General features: G+C 39.2%; 2 protein-coding genes across 3 annotated transcripts; one reads left to right on the plus strand and one right to left on the minus strand.

Annotated features, from left to right (window-relative positions):
- Window positions 1-387: 387 nt before the first annotated feature.
- Window positions 388-2142, minus strand: LOC103696196 (rubisco accumulation factor 1, chloroplastic-like). The gene has a single exon (XM_008777731.6). The coding sequence runs from the start codon at window positions 1953-1955 to the stop codon at window positions 609-611; it is 1347 nt and encodes a 448-aa protein (XP_008775953.4). The 5' UTR covers window positions 1956-2142; the 3' UTR covers window positions 388-608.
- A 2586-nt stretch (window positions 2143-4728) lies between these two features.
- On the plus strand, window positions 4729-15005 carry LOC103696195 (uncharacterized). 2 transcript variants are annotated; one of them, XM_039123612.3, is made up of 7 exons: window positions 4729-4967; window positions 6002-6143; window positions 8006-8088; window positions 12055-12141; window positions 12286-12434; window positions 12714-12845; window positions 14729-15005. In XM_039123612.3, the coding sequence occupies exons 1-7, from the start codon at window positions 4965-4967 to the stop codon at window positions 14916-14918; spliced, it is 786 nt and encodes a 261-aa protein (XP_038979540.3). In that variant the 5' UTR covers window positions 4729-4964; the 3' UTR covers window positions 14919-15005. The 2 variants fall into 2 exon arrangements, with proteins under 2 accessions (XP_038979540.3, XP_038979541.3); XM_039123613.3 differs by having other exon boundaries at window positions 4736-5298.
- The last annotated feature ends 4049 nt before the right edge of the window (window positions 15006-19054 follow it).

Below are 19054 nucleotides of genomic sequence, written 5' to 3' on the forward strand. Positions count from 1 at the left end.
TATATAAAATAAAACAATGACAAATTGCAGTGGAAAAGTCATGATCTGGAAAGTGAATAATTAGTTTTTAAAAAATCCAATCATTTTAAAGGTAGATTTAGACTTTAATCTACATTCTGTTTGATAGAAACGGAACTAAGATCCAATGTTGAATGGGAAATTGAAACTAAAATAGTAGTAGATGAGAACTAAATATATAAATCCAAACATGAAGAAAAGAACTAATACAAGCCATATAACCAACCACTTTTCTTTATATTTCCATATTTATATACTATATATAAATATTTATTTATCTCTCTCTATATGGTTTGTGCGTATATACATGCGGGCTATTAAATTTTCATATTTGAACATAGCTACATCAGTCTCATAAGAAATCAAATCTTATATATAAAAATCAACTCCGATCTGATAAAATTTTCATTCTTTCTCGTGTTACAATAATGGCTATTTTCCGTCTCCAAGCCCACGAAAATTAGAAAGAGTCCCATAAAAATCCAAATCGTAAAGATTGGTGTTCCAACTTCAATCCAATTCCCAACCCCCAACAATTCAATTGGGGCGATGAAAAGAAAGACAAAAACAAAATTCGTGTAACGAAAGTGTCACTCCCAGTCCTCGTCGGCCAACTGATCATCCTCCTCCTCCTTGGGGGGCCTCACCACCAAAACCACCGTCCCCAGCGCCTCCTCCACCCCCTTCTCCAGTAGCTTATCCCCGCTCTCCACCCCCAGTTCCCCCTTCTCGCCTTCCGCGACCAGATAGAAGCCGTCCTCCTCAGCCACCTCCCTCCTCCCCCGGTCCGCCACCACCAGCACCGCCTCCTCCATCCCCGACTTAATGCTCGCCTTCCACGGAAGCACCCTCCCATCACCGAACTCAACCGCCACCCCTCCCCCCTTCCCAACCGCCGCCACCGGCCCCCACCCCGGCAGCACCATCCACCTCCCCCACCCCCTCTCCGCCGCAACCACCCCCAGCTCCCCCTCCGCCCTGCACCACCCCGGCGCCGCCGCAACCCCTTCCGCTCCCTCCCCCGCCCGGCACACCGGCAGAAGCGCCACCGACGTCGCCTCCGCCACCTCCCCGTACCTCAGCCGCACCACCGGCACCGTCACCCTTCCCGCCCCTTCGCTCTCCTCGATTCCTTCTCTCCCTCCGCCAGCCGCCTTCTCCATCTCCTCCTCGATCCTCTTCCTGGCCCCCTCCGTCTCCGCCGCCTCCATCGCCCGCTCGAGCGCCGCGATCCGGTCGCCGGCCGAGAGCGCCTCCCGGCTGAGGCGGAAGTGGGTGTAGGCGAGGCAGTCCCCCGGGTGGGAAGCGGAGAAGCGGGCCCAGTCGCTGTCCCCGCGGCGGCGGGGGAAGTCCTTGACGGCCCGGGCCAGCTCCTTGGCGCCCTTGGGGTCGAGGCGCTGCTCGACGACGCGGCGGGCGGCGGCGGCGCGCTGGGCGGCGTTGAGGAGGCGGAGCTCGTACAAGAGATCGGCGCCGCTGCCGGCGTCGAAGAAGGCGAGGAGGTCGGGGTCGAAGGAGGAGGAGAGGAGGGAGTCGCGGACCTGGGAGGCAACGATGAGGCTGTTCTGTTCGACGCCTGAGATGCCGGTGGCCTCCTCGATGGAGGGCGGGGAGAAGCCGTCGTTGGCAAGGGCGGGGATGAGGGGGGCGTACTCGTGCCAGAGGCCCATCCGGTTGCGGAGGATGTCGAGGCGCTCGGCGGGGTCGAGGGAGCGGTACTTCTGGGGAAGTGGGGAGGGCGGCGGCCGGAACGGCTGGTAAAGCTCGCCGGAAGACGATGAAGGAGTCGGCAAGAAGGGGATCTTGGTGGCGGAGATGGGTCCAACACTTTTCATCTTCTGCTGATGATGATGACGGTGGAGTTGGAGCTGATGGTGCTGGTGGGTTTGGAAGAAGGGGTTTGTGAGTTTGGGAGAGGTGAGTGAGAGCATGGCCATGGCGTGTTCGAGAGAGAGAGAGAAGAAGAAGAAGAAAAAGGAAAAAGTTCAGAGGTGGTGAGTATGGTCTTATCTGCTTCTTTTGTCTTGTGATCAGCGTCTGTTTTTGACCGTCGTTTGATGCATCTTGCAAACTAGGATATTTCTGGGTTTGGGCCTCAGCCCAAATTCATTTAATCATCAAGTTCAATTTCTACCCAATAAAAGCATGATATTCAAGTTTGCTATTAGAAAGGGATGATAACAAGCACAGCCAAAAGATCATAGCATGCTATAGTTAGGCCCTATTTGGGGGAGCTTTTGGAGGGCCCAAAAATTAATTTACTCTAATAATTATATTACTATTATGCTATATTATAATAATATTATTTTATATTACAATAATATTATACTACATCGTATATTTATGTATTAATATATGTTATGTTTTATTATATCCTGTTGTATAATACTATGCAATGTCCTTTATGGTAATTTTGTCATACAAAAGTACTTTCTCAATTTGTTTACCAAACATATGTTAAAGTGCCACAGCACTTTACAAATGTAGTTATCAAACAGCAAACAGCTTTTTATAACAGCTCTACTTCAGACAGCTCTACTTCCAACAGCTCTACTTCCAATAGCTCTATTACCTACAGCTCCCCCAAACAGAACCTTATTTGGGCTTTAAGCAAGCAATGGAACCATTGAAGCCAGCCGCCTGAAAGGCTTCGACGCAGAACTCCGTAGTCATGTGACAATGGGCTAACAGGAACAGCACAGTGTGAACAAGATGTCCATATTTTCTATCTAATCCATTTTATTGTGACGTTGGAGTTTTAAACCTAAATATGATATGTTTAATATAGATCGCCTCATTTATTGCCGGGATTTATTTATATCAGCCCTCGACTTGCTTTTAGCGAGTTTATTGCAGGTTTATTCGGTGGGTCATGTCTAAAGTGGATCATGGGCTGGGCCTCCGGTATAAATTGTATTCATTTTTAGTCGGACTGCGGGCCGAGCTTATATAAAATTTGATATTTTCTGTGCCCAAGCCCAACCCATAATCAGCTTTAGTCATGTCTTAAACTTCTACCTCCAATGTAGACCACTCTGTCCCGTGGATGAGGCAAAGTAGACGGGCAGAGTGGTGAAACACCTAGGCTCAATCTGCATAACATTTGGACCGGGCGAATCAACTAGGGAGAAGATAATAATTCTTTCAATTTGTTCGATTCAAATCTTTTAAAAAATTATAAAAAATAAAAACTATTAGTGAAAGTAGAAATCAAGTCTCATTTTCTTAAATTAATGACTCAATAAATTGATATACATAACCTCTATCTTTACTAGTGAGGTCCATCTTTGTATAATTCAGACCATAATTCTCTTTTAATTAAAAGAGGATACAATTTTTTCAAAATAGATATTATTAGTGGAGAAAATCATAAAAATGCTAAAGTCCTACGGGACCTAAATCTCAACTTCTAAGTTGATTTTTCCTTTAACCATCCTGCTTAGTTCTTTTCAGATTAAGAGACATGCTCGATCAAAGTTTTTCCTTAAAAAAAATGATTTGTTGAGCCTTTTTCAAGACCAAAATGATGGGATTTGGACATGATTGCTCAATGCGTTGCTCACTCTAGTAGGACTTTACACCGTGAAACCTGAAAAATTATCCAATTTTAAAAGGAAGAGCATCTCAATTGGGCATGATACCAACATACCATAATTCCTAGAAGTCTGGTGATTCAGCTTCTCAATATGGACAATCTTACTTTAGACCCTAATTTGTTCTCATCGTAGTAGTCAAAATTGTCTACAAAGAGTTAGGTAATTCTTTTGGATCACTAGGAATGTATGATGATGGAGGGCAAATGAGAATAAAGAGGGAATTGGAGGAGAAGAAGAGCAGGGCAGAGCGGAGAGTCTTAAAGGAGTTTGGTGAGAGCAAGGACAAGCTGGTAAGACCTAGCCGTTATTTTGCCCCTTTTTTGGAAAAATTAGTTGTTTTCACAGTCAGCCATTCTCTTTTATTCTCATTTGTTTATGAAATTCCTATAGGAAGATCCTTTTTGCTTAAAATCAAGTATTATTGATGTGGTTGAAGGCAGGTATGGTATGATTGAATCTAACTACAGCTTCTAATGTTTTTCTGATGGTAATTCTTCAGCATCTCCATCAAGAATTTTTTAGCATACCGAGTGTCGATACGCCACTCATACCAGATACTGATACCGAATTAGTACAGTACGGTATGCCTCATACTGTTCGGTTCGGGCTAGTAAGGCATACCATCTTCTCCACCCTTGCAACCACTATTCTAATCTATATCCTCATCTCTTTAAAAACCTCATTGTATATTTATTTATTGGCTTCTTTCTTCCAAATATAGGATCCATGGTGGAATCCTGCAGTCGAGGAGCAAGCGATCATGAGGATCCATCGGATTGGACAGAAACAACAGGTTCAAGTGAGGAGGTTCATCGTTAAGGTATGAACTATGTTCAATCTGTTCAAATTAGTAATTGGATTCCATTAAGAATTCATTGTGTTTATTGTCTCAGGATACGGTTGAGGAGCGGATGCAGCAGGTGCAGGCAAGAAAGCAAAGGATGGTTGCTGAAGCCCTCACAGCATTCATTGAGATGGGAGTTAGCCATTTACTTTGGGCATGTTTGGTTCATACTAAGTATTCAAACTCCAGACTTATTAGAGATTCACCATCTGGAAGAGAAATTCTCTCTCCTATTCAGTCATTTCAGCAACTTACAGAAAAGTGAACTTAATATGATGTCTAATTAAAAGTCGAACACAAGTTGCTTACAAACTGTTTAGTATTTCTTCTGAATTCATCTTGGCTGCTGTATTGCCTTAAAGAATAAAAGCTCTAGTCTGGGCTGATAAGGCCGGAGTTCAATTTTTTCATCATAGTTTTTCTATTTTTCTTTCAAGCGTATCGAGAAAAAAGGAAAAAAAAAAGCCACAAAGGAGAGGCCAAGCTTGAAGGGCTCCATTGCGAAGATGGTGAGGTCCCCTTCTTTGTAGATTTAGATTAAGTCATTGAGAGCAGAGGACGAGGGGTTGGAAGGTAGAGCGTACGGAGAAAAACTGTAGACGAAAGTAGCTCTTGCGTAGCTTTGCTTTTTTCTTTACTTTTTTTTCCCTTGGTCCCACCGCGGAGGAGCCGGATGGTTGGCTAGCTTTCAAGGTGCTTCCTCCCCGACACCACCGCTTCAGTGAGCCTTGATCTGGGCAGGCCAGAAACAGGAATCCCTTCCCTTCCACGCTTTCCTTCAATTTCCTCAAATCTCGTATCTAGGGCACCCCCTCCTCTCGACCGCTGCCTCTCATCCAGGTCTGTCCTCTCTCCCTCTCTCCCCCCCACCCCGTCCACACCCACACTTTGCTTCCGCCAACGCCGCTCCATCTGGAGCCTGCGCGCAAGTTGTTCGACAAAATTCCCCATCCAAACACCTTCGTCTGGAACGCCAACCTCTGCACTCGTGGGGCTTCCACCGCGCACCAATTGTCCGAAGCCTTCATCTCTTCCACCACATGTATCACTCCTTGCCCCACTACCTCACCTGGACCTTCACTTCACGCACTGCCCTCAAAGCAGGCGTTTCTCTGTCCGTGCTCAGTACCGGGAAAGCAGTCCCTGGCCTTGTGGTCGAGACCCACTGTGCCAACTCCGATATGTTTGTGGGTGGGCGGAACTCATCTAGATGTATCCAAGATTTCCTTGTTATTGATTCTATTTGCAGCCTACCAAAAGAAAAGAGAGTATAATTGCAATAATTACAATTGCACTTGTTTGAACAAGCAAGTTTCAATTGCATGCAACTAGTTGTTGTAATTCCACTTGTATGCGTCTTGTATTACAGTGTCTCCAATTGCAAGGAACCAAAGGGCCCCTAATTTAAAAGAAACAAAGAGGAAAAAGAAGGATCCGCTGCATCTATGAGTTTCTCCTGCGGTTTATCCTTCTTTTTCCTGGGATTCACTTGTTCGCTTTTGTTCAATTCATCGTATTCCTGTTGACTGTTAGTATTCTGCAGGTAATGCAAGACATGGAGCAATGGATGCATAAGATTGAACAATGGATGCATAATATTGAACAATGGGTTCGTCAGCAGCCAGTAGAGCAGTTCTATGCTGCTCTTGCTGTTCTCATTGTGACTTTTGCTTTCTTTGCCGTCCGTAAGTACAATCAACCCTAAGCTCACTGTTTTGATCATCTTTAGTGTCCCCCCCCCCCCCCCCCCCCCCCCCCCCCCCCCCCCGCGAACCTGGTAACTGGTTGGAAAACTGGGTATATTGGAAGACAATCTTTGGCTGATTTTGTATATCGTCTGCTAACAAAATGAGTTCAAGCTGGCTTAGGGTCATTTCCAACACTATCTCTTGAATTAAGCTTGAATATCTGTAATTGTTTAGCAAGTTAATTTATCCTGAAATGATCTCAGTATGTCAAAATTGGACTCTCGTACTAGGGCAAGAAACCACTAGGTCTGGCAGTTGCATATGCTGAGCATGCAAAATTTTACTGACAGAATGATGAATATTTGGACAAGTAATATTAACCAAGCCACAAGTAGTAAAATCAGGTGGAATTGCAGGAGTTGATGATGCTGAAGTTTTTCTTTAGAAATTATTGTCAGAGTCCATCGCAGACGAGATCCTGCTTCAGACTTTTTGTAGCTTGTTGCTTAGTTAGATGACATTATAACAAATTCGGGAATAAATGTTCCCTTCTGGTAGAAGTCACAAGTCATCCTTCACATACAAGAGATGGAGGATCAAAAAGACCAAAAGGTAGTCATCCTTGAGGTTGAGGTGGTATAAGAAAAGGAACCCTGTTTAAGAAGGTTGATAGTGATTCTCAGGCCTTTTCAGATAGAAGAGTAGTAGTACTGAAGATGTCTAATCATAAGATTCATTGATGTTAGATAACTATGATGAGCTACTTGATTTTCTTTGATAAGCTACAAAAGTTAATTGTTTCATTGAACTAATCTTGTGACAATACTTTAACATGGAGAAAACCTTAAGGGCTGAAGAACAATCATGGGAAGCTAGGACTGTCCAGCATACAATGATGCGTTAAGGCTTGTCAAAAGCCAGTGTTTGAGTCTTTATTTTTTTAACTTGTTCAGGGCAATCCAAGCAATAATAATTCCAAAAGGAAAAGTTAATGTAAACAAAGTGAGGTAGGTGGTTAAAATTATGATATCATCTGTATTTGAGTTTCAAGAAATGTTCTTTATGCAAAAAAGGTGTTTGGTAGCAAAAAGACTTACAAATCAGCACTGAGATTTACAACAGTTTGGTTCCATTAATGAGTCATTCATATCCTTTATACAATCTAGTTATCCCAGAACCACTTGTTTAAACATTCTGGGCCTGCTTTATTTGAAGGAGGTTAAACTTTCTCCATGCTCATCTTAATTAGCTTTTAGTTAACTACCTTTTAGGTTTCTTTAAATACTGAAAGATGTTTCAGATTACTAAGATGTTTCAATTTTCAACCTTGGTATGAGTTCTATCTAAACCTATTAAAATTATCTTTTCCACAGTTTATGCTCGACTAGTGTATGTTCTAGCCTGACTAAATCCTGCCTAAATTTCAATTACAACTACTTTATAATCCACAATTCACATGTTTTTTAGCCCTCAGTTTCCAATGGTCTTTTCTGACTTCAAGACTAAATATTATCAAGTGAACTTTGACACATAAGGTTTAGGTTATATATAGTCATGAATTCATGATAGAATGCAGGGTCAACATCAATAATAAAAGAGCGTTTTTGAATTAATGAAGAAAATAAAAGAAACGTAGATTGCAAGTCATGCTTCTTAAGGTCTGCTGCAAATGGTTCTTAACTCTTGAGAAAGAAGAAACCTAAGTTTTCTAAAGGTCTGAAGGAAGTGAAGGGTGAAAGAGCCTTGTTAGAGTATCGAAACACGGCGGATCTTCCCCTACATTTCATTGTAGAAATAATTGGTGTTACTGAATATTGAATCTTTTCTAATCTTGCATTTTTTTTGTTTTAATATCACAGTCCGATTATTGAAGCCTGCCAAGTCTAATACCATAGTGCTTGCTGGATTAAGTGGCAGTGGAAAAACAGTTCTCTTTTACCAGGTACTGCTCTCTATCCTCTGTCGCTCTCTCTCTTGGTGGGGGTCGGTGGAGGGAGTGTATGCTATAGTGAAGCTGGAATTGTGTAGAAGGTATATATGTTCCATCTATTGTCATACTTTGATGAATGAAAATAAAGAACAAATTAGAGGATACATAAGCCATCGATAAGATCTCTCTCTCTCTCCCCCCCCTCCCCCCTGCAATGAAAGTGATTCTTAGTACTGAATTCTATAATTTCATGCATTATGCTGAGCAAATATACATTTGAAGAAGATTACTGATGATAAATTTTGAATTACCACAAAACATGGAATAACAGAATTATAAATTTAGTGGCTCAATGTGCACTTCTATCTTGGTAATCTATAAAACTTCATAAACAATCACGAGACGAAGGAAAGACCTGGTATATGCTCGTCTAATGCTCCCTAGGTTCATGCCAAATTTTAGGATTGATTGAAGATGGATTTCTCATAAAGTTTAGGTGTAAACATTATTCATTGTCTCGAATTTACATAAAAGCAAGGTTCAAACTATCGAGGTACATGGACAAACTAACCAGGGTAGGTACAATATGCACCAAAATTGAGGATTATGCCAATAAAGGGTGTCAATGGACATGCACGGATATGGCTGATATGCCCTTAGAATAGCCTTCTTTTGGTTATTTTTTGGATTTACATAATTTTTGGGTATAGATTTTGAGGTTCAGGAACCCCCAAATCTTCAATTTTGATTCCTGATTCATCCTTTAATGTATGAATCCCATGATCAAACGGCATTTAATCCTAATTTGACAAAAATTCCTTTGATCTCTTTCAATTAAACATAAACTTTCACTCAGATTTTTGAAGAAATAAGGAAAAAAGAGAGGAGGGAGAAGATTAGCTAGCTAGGGTGATTTTCTAGCCCCAAAAATCAAAGACCAAGCTTTGTTCTTGCAGGCCAATCTCCCTAGGCAATTTTACCTTCACCCTCACTTTGTTCCCACCATCATATTGTGGAGAATGATTGCAAAATAGGCTGTTTTAGTCATCTTGAGTGGCACCTGATGAAATCGCTGAGGTTTGTTTGAGTGGTTTGGATGTAGTTCAGACGTATTTGCCTAAACTGATAACCCTTTGTATCACCAAGCAGTTAGTACAGTACATATTGATTGGCACATGTCGTATCTATCAGTGTTCCTCCTTTAAAAGTAATCAAATAAAAAGAATTTTACTTGAAGTTAGTTAAGTCACCAAACTCAAACAAAAGTTACATTTGCTAAGAGTTTGCAGCTACGAAATTTTGCATGAACCATAGAAGCAAGTAAAATCTCCTTAATCGATACATGCCCAAAAGAGGCTAATGGAGGTTTTGTAAACTGGAGTTAAAGAAAATATGAAAATAAGATGGAACCGAGAAGGTTACAACAAAAATATGGGGAAGGCTCATAACTAAATAGCATGGGTACGAGTACTAGAAACTGTGGTAAACATAGAAAACAGGGAGTTGAATAGAAGGAAATGGATGAGCAAGGAGAACAAGGAGAAAGGGCAATTTTAGGAATATTGGATTCTGGCCTATATTTTAGCTGGTAGAAACTGAAACATTATGATGGAAATTGGTATGTTTTGTTAGTTTTTGGATAAAGCTAGATGAAACTCACGTATTCTATTGGCCATGTTAACCTAAAGAATTCACAAGAAATGAAAAAAAAAGATACATTTTAGCGTGATTATTAATTTGTGAGAATTTAATCCATTTTGCTTGTCTTATAATTGAGAAGTCACTTATCATATTTTGCATAACAGGGAAGCAGACATGTGGATATGCATAGTCAAGGATCTTTAATAAACAATAATATGTAGCTCATAATATAGATCTCTAAATTATAAAACAATTGAACTTAAGGGTCGTCGATTTAATATCTTGGTCATCAACACCACCTTTAAGTATGACAAAAGTCAATTTTTATCTATGAATTAGGCGGTTTCTGTGCCCATATGTTTCATATTAATGTCTGCAGAGGAGTTGGGGGTAGAATCAGACAGATGAATTCTTAGAATAGATGACTAATATGGATTGGCATTAAGTCGAGGGCAAGATACCATCTAATTGTACTTGAGCCTTTTAGACCCTTTCCCCACTGCAATAATGGCAATGTTATTCTACATAATCACCAAGACAGTGGTAATAAATTCTCCCTTTATTATTCTCATGAGTGAAAGTTTATCTTTTACTCTTATATGTTGCTTCTGATTTATAAGTTTTGAGCAATTAATCTTGACAACACAATGAACATTAATATGAGTAATGTTATTGATTGTAGTAGTAATGGTAATGGTCCATGCTCTGGCCGGGCCACCCCTTTCCCAGTCTTGACAGGTAGCATTTTGCTTGAGCTTCACATTGGGCTTAAGCTCAGAAGCTCTTACAAGGGTAAGACCCATGCTTTCACCTGAGCTCGGGTTATGGCTAAATGGGCTAAGAATCCAACAGGTAGACATGCGTGGACCGGTTGGGTCGCCATATAGTACTCAAACAGTTATAGTTTTATGTTTAGCTTGGAAGCCTTCTCAATGGAGGTGGTGAAGTTGTCAGGATGCCCACTTGGGGCTTCTGGTGGTGGCGACTATGACAGAAGGTCAATTTGGTGATAGGTGGAAGAGAAGAGCTTTGATGTCATTGAAGAGGAAAATGAGGGTGAGGACTGCTGCCATGAATAAGGTCTATAGGAGGAAAGAGAGGAGTCGAGTGTCACCCTTGGGCTTTGATGATGATGGGGAAAAGGGGTGCATCATATGGGAGTAGGAGTAGTAACCAAACAGGTGCACCTTGGCAGTGGGTTGGGGATGCTCTAGAACTGGAGTGGCTGATGGTAGCTCTCCTTATCATCATTAAGATCAAAGAGGAGGAACAAGAGCTCAAAGAAGCCTGAGGTGCTTTTGTGATTGGAGAATTGGGAAAGGGAGTTAGGTTTTGTTTTAGATAATTAACTAAAGCTAAATTAATCTGGCCATCCAGAAGTTGTTGATATATTGCTAGGATTCATTGTAATAGTAATTATCTAAATGTTGATAACTTGGTCTTTGGCTCAGTTCAAGGTTGCTTGAACCCGGCTCAAAACTCATTTGGGCCTCAAGTTTTAAGCCAGGAGATGACCAAACATGCAAAATTTAAGCCCAAAGCCTGACCCAAAGCTAGCATGGACTAATGAGCATTGGGCCATCCCATGCCCATTTCCAGCTCTAAACTCTTGTCATTCCCATTATAAGCACCACCAATATCATGTGTACCATCTGCATGATCCTTATTGTCATCGTTGGAGCTGTCAACTTCTTTTAGAATACTGGCTTTCTAATGATTTTCTTTTGATAACTGGTAGCTTGACTATTGCTCCCTACCGGCTTCTCTGAAATCAAGTTTGATTACTCCAAAAAAAATTCAATGAAGTTTTACTTCCCTAAAGGAAAGGAAGTCAATGTTATTTATTAATAAGAAAACAAAACCTAGAAATATGAGCTTAGTTTCAATTTTTAGTTCATATTGGATCATTGAGTTTGAATTTTTGTTTTTAAATTAATAAAAAATGCTCGAGAAAGGAGTTCAGGGAAGTTTTTGAAGGAAAATTAAGATTGGTATGTCCCATTTTCTAATGTAATTGGCATAAAACCAATGTCATGCTGTAATTCTGTTGTTTTCTTCCCAGCTGTGCTAATAAAGCTTGAGAATGGTGCATACTGCATACTATATCATCTGAAGAAAATATACTTCAGCACTTCCATTGCAGATGTATAACTGTGTTGTATACAAATCATGTCACTTTGTTGAGGGAATGAAATATGATAACATGTTTTTGTATCCTAAATTTAATTTTATCATCTTCACCTCTTTGGTTTGGTTTGTCTTAACAAAAATGGATGATCAGATCTACAATTTTATCCTTCAATCTACATTCTGACTACCTTGTTGTCTGTATGTTAGCTCCGTGATGGCTCTTCACAACAAGGTACCATTACATCAATGGAACCGAATGAGGGTACTTTTATGCTGCATTCTGAAATGGAAAAGGTAGCAATCTAACCAATTCTATATTCATAATAAAGCCATAATATAAATATACTTCTGCTTTATATTTGTTTAACCAAAAAATGAAGTGAGACCAATATACTTGTTATATATAATGCTGATTCCACTCCCATCTCCTGTGTGTAGAAGGGCAAACTGAAACCCATCAATTTGGTTGATGTTCCTGGGCATTCACGGCTTAGACCCAAACTTGATGAATTCTTGCCTCATGCAGCTGGTCTCATTTTCGTTGTGGATGCTTTAGATTTCTTACCAAACTGTCGAGCAGCTGCTGAGTAATTCACTAACCTTTCCGCTGATACATTGTTATTTATTCCATCTTATTTAAGCAGATAGCTATATGCATCTTAAACTGATGTTGGTAATAATAATCATAAGTCCTGCTATAGAAGTGCTATACTTCTAGTGGGTGACGTAAGGGTTCTTCGATAGCCTGCATTTAATCTTTATGTGCTCATGGCCGTTGGGCTAGTTTAAGAACTACTTATCATGGGATTCTTCCGTCTATAACTAACTTAATAATTACTTTCTCATGTATTGTTGTTTTTGGTAAGGTATCTGTATGATATTCTGACTAAAGCAAGCATCGTGAAGAGGAAAGTCCCCATTTTGATTTTATGCAACAAGACAGATAAAGTGACGGCACACTCCAAGGAATTCATCAGGAAACAATTAGAGAAGGAAATGTAAGATCCTAAATTTTCCTCATTTGTTAGAAGCTATATCATTTAACACATTTTTACAAAGTGCATTATGTTTGAGAAAAGTCTATGCAGTTAATATGGAAAGCATTTTATGATGCAACAATGATTTTTTTAGAGGTATCTTTCTAACTTTGTGGTGTTTGCTAAGATTAAAGAGAAAAATTGGTGTTTTTTTATAGATATTTCTGGTAGTAGGTTTTATTTTGTCCCCCTGCCTCAACATTGAAATTTAATGAAAAATTGCAGCGCAAGCTAAAGAAAAGATGAGATGCATGAAATTTGAACAGCACCTGGAGTAAAGGTATAATGGAGCTGAATGATGGAGCCTGGTTTGGTCAAGCTTGAATTAAAATTATTTATGAAGATATTTATGAATGTCTTAGTTGGTATGCACATGTATTACCGAGCAATGCTAACCACAAAAAACATGCATTGTCCCAACTTTTGGTCAATGCTGTGAGTTCTTTGCACTTCTCGTTTTCAAAACACTGCACTATTCTATTAATGTGTGCTTTTCACAAACCTTTCCTTGCTGTATTCATAGTAACTCTTCTGCCAAATATTTTAAATTCAATAACATTTGTAAACCAAACACCTGAAAGTTTTAAAACTCTCGCTAGTTTATATGGTTAAAAATTTCAAAATACATGAAACAACTTGTTATGGTTTGACAATTAGTACAGGGAAGAATCTTTTACTTATTTCCATAATGAAAACTTTATTTAAAAAAGGAGCTTCAAGAGGTAGAGGATGAGGAGGAAGAGAAGGATTTCACTGAACTGCTTGGAAGGAGAAAAGAGTAAGATAAAGGATCGAACAGATTTATTCAGGGGCTTATGATGCCATCTTTTTTATATCAGAATTAGGGTATTATGGTTGTTCATCCTCTTGCTTCCATAATGACTAGCTTACGATGTTTGACTGGACCTTCCTGTGATAATGTTTTTTCATGTTAATAACTGCTCTCTTAGTTGGAGACTTTAAGATGTTTCTAGCACGTTTGACCTAGTCTTGAAAGTCAGTAAGTAATCATTGTTCTACTTAATTCAAACATTACCCTTGCTTTCATGCACCCAGTCATTTCATTGGCTCTAGCAGTATTATGTTATCATTTATCATACTTTCTTCCATGGGAAGTCCTTGTATAAACTATTCATTTCCCCAGAAGTTGCTTCTTCTCCCCATAACATGCTCTGTGGAGAATTATTGAGGGGGAAATAAGTGTGCTAACCAGTCATGATAGATCATCGCCGTCCATCACGTGTGAATGGTTGTGCTACCCTTGGTTCATTAAGTGATGGCCCTCCCTACAGATCAGGCAAGGTCACACCTTGATTGAGGGGCCTTGACTCATGAGTCATGTTACTGGGTATCAGAGGGAGAAGTAATGCCTTACTGACTCATTTAATCTTTGGGCTTGCAAAGCTATTTGCTGAAAGAATGCAGTGTGATGCAAACATAAAAAGATGCGAGCTAATTTAACAAGCATGTTAAACAGACATCAGTGATTGCTGAATGCTGGAGAGGATCACTACACGGCTGACAGAAAACATGATACCGCCACCTACCATGAAGGGGTTCCCCTTTTTTCCTTTATCGATGATATAAGCTGTCTGATTTTCCACTTCTCCTTGGTGATAACAGGACCCTCTGTTTGTATACTTAATTATGTTCGTGCTAAATGTTTAGGCTTTTTTTCCTGGTTAGCAATTCTCTCTGAATATTGTCATGCATCAAGGTAGCTACCACATCTTAGCAGAATGTGTTTTTCAAATAGCTTTTTATGTCTCCAAACAAATGGATGCTAGAATATTCCTGTACTATGATTCAATAGAGTTAAACATTCTGGCTTCATTATTTTGCAGAGACAAGCTTCGTACGTCAAGAAATGCCCTATCCACTGCTGATATTGCCAACGAACATACGCTTGGGGTGCCTGGAGAGCCATTTGCCTTCTCCCAGTGCCGAAACAAGGTGACAATAACAGATGCATCTGGTTTGACTGGTGAGGTCTCTCAGGTGGAGCAGTTCATCAGAGAGCAAGTGAAGCCCTAGCGTTTGGTTTTTTAGCCTTCTTTTTTTTGAACTTGCAGAATTGATGGTTTAAAGAAAAATAAAAATGTTTAGCTGGTTTCATGATGATTGTTGATTGCAGACTCTTGCCTTCTCAGTGTCACATTTGATTATTGTTCAGACTGCTTGTCTCCCCATTCGATTTGCTATAACTAGTTTTGATGGCTTATTATTCAGAAAACAAAGAGAAAGGACAGGGAGAACATGCTGTATGCTGACATAATTCAGAAACCATTCAAGCTGTTCGGTGAGCGCTGCTGCTTGTGATTTATGGGGATTAGGTTTTGCCTTATATTAACAAAGTAACAGATACGGGTAACTTCCTATTTGCTTCAGTACCTTGCACCGCAGATCCGAAAGTTGTATTTTTTTGGGTGCATGCACGCCTGATCCATATTATCATTTATCTTAAAATCATTCACAGGATAGATAGAACTATATAATCTAACTTGGTATAGGTCGATTTAGTTGTCCATTTGTCTCAAAGACCTAGGGCTTATTCGTCAATTGAAAAGAAAGATGCACGTACCAAACTACTCATTGCAGTATCACCAAGGTGGAAAACCACATTGACAACGCACGTATATTATATAGACATATTTGCGCACAGACCAGGAAAAAGGAAAGGGCATGGTTCTCTTCTGCATCAAAAAGCACCTTTGCTCTATTTCGGCCATCTGATTTTACGATTCACCGGCTTACCTTCCATTAGACAAGGGAAAAGCATCAGTATCATTCCATTGGCCGTCGATTTTTATCTTACGCTGAGCCTTTTCTATATGTGTACTGGCAACAGCATCAGCAAGGGAAGAGCATCAGCCTATGGAAAGATCCCAGGCTTCATGATACCACTCGCCAACACTCCTTTCTAACTTTGTTTCAGATGGCAAGAAAAAAAAAATCTCTCTATCGCTACCTCCACATGGATTAAAGAGCCCGTTCCTAGTGATGACTTGTATTCGGCACATGAGCAAAGAACACAAGAATCTAGTCTTCGACCACAAAAGCTCTTGCCAACCGCACTGGGACTAGATCACGAGACACCATTTCAGATCTTTCTATATTTTATTTGGCACGAGGAAAGAACAACAAAGGCTTAGGCCTTCTTTGGGGAAGCTTTTAGAGGGCCAAAAAGTACTTTCTAGCCCTTCAAAAGTACTTGTAGATAAAAAATGGTGTTTGGTAAAATTTTCGAAAAGCTGCTTTAGCTTTTACGGAAAGCTGAAAATAGCTTTTGGGGAGAAGTTCCAATTTTGAGCTTTCCGAAAACTTTGTTTTCAGCTTTGTCGGGAAGCTGTTTTTTGGACCAAAATACCTCATTTAAATCTCACTTTTTCCCCCCAAAATCCTCATCCCATCTCTTCTTCTCTCACCCATCCCCTCCCTCTCCCTCTCTATCTTCTTCTTCCTCTCAACACCGCCGCCTCTGTTCCTTCTTCCTCTTCTTTTCTTTTTCTTTTTTTTTTTTGTTTTGGGAGCTCGTGGCCGCCCACGGTGGTAGCCACCATGTCGGCCACCACCCATGGCCAGCGACCCCTCTATATTTCAATAAAATAAAATAATAAATAAATAAATAAATAAATAAATAAATAAAATAATGAGTGAGTGGCAAATAATCTGATCTAAATAAATAAATAAAAATATTAGTAATTATTTAATCAATTTTATCACCTAGCTAGAAAATTTGTTAGGGAGATAAATGGTCACTAGAAGGATGAAAAATTAATTTACACTAATAATTATAATATTTTATATATTTATTATTGTATTATACTATAAATATAATATTATATTACATTATATCATAATACATTGATATGTTATGTTAAATAATTTAATATTATATTAAATTATTATTCTATAATACATAATGTTATAATACTATATTATAATAATATTATATTACATTACATTAATATTATAAATTTATGTATTAATATATATTATATTTTATTATACTCTGTTGTATAATACTGGTAATGTCCTTTATGGTCATTTTGTCACACAAAAGTACTTTCTCAGTTTGTTTACCAAATATATGTTAAAGTGCCACAGCACTTTAGAAATGTAGTTACCAAACAGCAAACAACTTTTTATAAATGCTCTGCTTCAGACAGCTCAACTTCCAACAACTCTACTTTCAAAATTCCTACTACTAATAACTCTCTCAAAGGCTTTAGTAATAGGGGTGCGGTGTTAAGAAACCGCCGTCCTTTGCTTTCACCACCGCGAGTCAAACCGACGGCGGCCAGCGGGACCGACTTTAACCGCCGCCGCACGGTCTTCTCACCTCGCACGCCGCTTCCGTGCAATCTTTTTCTTCTTCTTTTCTTTTTTTCTTTTTCGGGCATGCCGGATGAATCAATTAATCTTCCTCGCGATCTTCCGTGTCCGACGGTCATGCGTTGCCGCATGGAAGCCCCTTTCGTCGACGGCACGTCGGTGTTTTTAACGGAGACTGACGTCATTTACCGGTCAAAAACCGGAGGTAGTTCATTGAGAGAGAGCGCGGTTTCTCCAGGGATAAACCTGCGGGGATTTCATCATAAACGGAGACTAAGAACAAAGAGAAGCAACTTCCCATTTAATTGTAAAGATAAGAATTTTATAGATCCATCTGCGTTTTTGCCATGGAAAAATCAATGTCTTAAAGAAAGTATTTTGATTAGTTTGTTTAATCTAACGAAAAAAGAGCCCTAATTTCCTTTCTACTCTCTATTCATCACATATCCTCAAGGAGTTCCTTATTAATCATGTCATGAAGCAAAGTAGTTTAGCAAAGTAAAGTCAGGCCTTTTTGAACATAAGACTTGCTGCTTATAGAGGAACATAGGGCTCGTTTGGTTCACGAGAAGTATTTTTCCTCATAGAAATATGATTCCTGGAAAGCAAATTCCTAGGAAGAGGATACCTAGACAAGTACTTTTGGCATATTTGGTTGACCATGGAAAAGTGACAAATTTTCAAAGTGCTTATGTTTGGTTGACCATCCACTTTTTTGGAAAAGTTATGTATAATTTCTATTATACTCTTAATAAAAATTAGCTTTTTAATGTCTTTTTAATTTTTCTTTAATGCTGAAGAAACTTTTTGGAAAAAAATAAAAATGGAGTGATTTCCGCCTCATGGAAAAATAACTTTTCCATGCTTCTCATGAAAAAGACTTTTCCATGCTTCTCATGGAAAAGATTTTTCCATGAAATATAGAAATCATATTCTCATGGAAATATAACTTTTCCGTCTCTCTCCTTTGAAAACTCCAACCAAACAAGAAGCATCTTATTACTTTTCCGTTGACCACACTTTCTCTCCTTCTTTTCCCGCAAACCAAACGAGCCCTACAAAGTGAAGGCAAGGTTGGTTATTCCTTTATAATCGAGTCATGAAATAAATTAGTTTAGCAAAATAAGGTTGGGCCTTTCGAATAAAAGACTTAGAGGTTTTAAGGGAATGCACTACTAGATTATCTGAAAGGAATCTTGGTGGCTAAGTTCTTTCTTTAATTCAAAATTTCCAGTGGTACTTTTATTTGCATAACCTGATCAGTACACTCATGCTCTTTGCCATTGCACTCTCTATCTTTTGCTCTCTCTTACAACAATTTTTGTAACAGTACTCTTACAACAAAAAATGAGTTAAGATTTATCAAAAAAATACATGAGCTCGTATAAAGATGCTTAATCGAAGATGAAGAAAGGTTGTCATGTTTTATCAACCAGAGTATGATTTTCTTATTGGCATGACTTAGAGCTTGGGCTGGGAAGAAATCTCATTCAACTAAAAAAAAATAACTCTATTGTTAGAATCAAAATTTTAATATTAAATATTAAATAAAACTTTTGAAAAAAGCTACACACGCACCCCCCCACAAAAGCAATTTGTTTTTGAATTTATTCAACCATTGTGTGCCCACCTTCATATTAATGCATACGTGTATTTTAATCTATGCATGCATATTGGTAATGAATGCTCGCATCTTTTAATCTACCTTTATAACTATACGGATAGATATAATGATCTAAAAAATAAAATAAAATTGTACCTTTTTGAAAAAAAAATATTATTTTTTTCTACAAATTCGAAACTAAGCAAAATTTTTCTGGTTTATTGGATCATGT

This window comes from Phoenix dactylifera, chromosome 3, assembly GCF_051530095.1.
Source record: "Phoenix dactylifera cultivar Ajwa chromosome 3, Ajwa_hap1_PhDact_Kaust_v1.1, whole genome shotgun sequence".
Classification (NCBI taxonomy): Eukaryota; Viridiplantae; Streptophyta; class Magnoliopsida; order Arecales; family Arecaceae; genus Phoenix; species Phoenix dactylifera.

Bases quoted from the DNA above. Each gene is read 5' to 3' on its own strand.
- LOC103696196 (XM_008777731.6), bottom strand. From the start codon at position 1,955: ATGGCCATGCTCTCACTCACCTCTCCCAAACTCACAAACCCCTTCTTC.
- LOC103696195 (XM_039123612.3), top strand. The intron at 6,144-8,005 runs GTAAGTACAATC...TTAATATCACAG, and splicing joins TTTTGCTTTCTTTGCCGTCC to TCCGATTATTGAAGCCTGCC. The intron at 12,435-12,713 runs GTAATTCACTAA...GTTTTTGGTAAG, and splicing joins AACTGTCGAGCAGCTGCTGA to GTATCTGTATGATATTCTGA.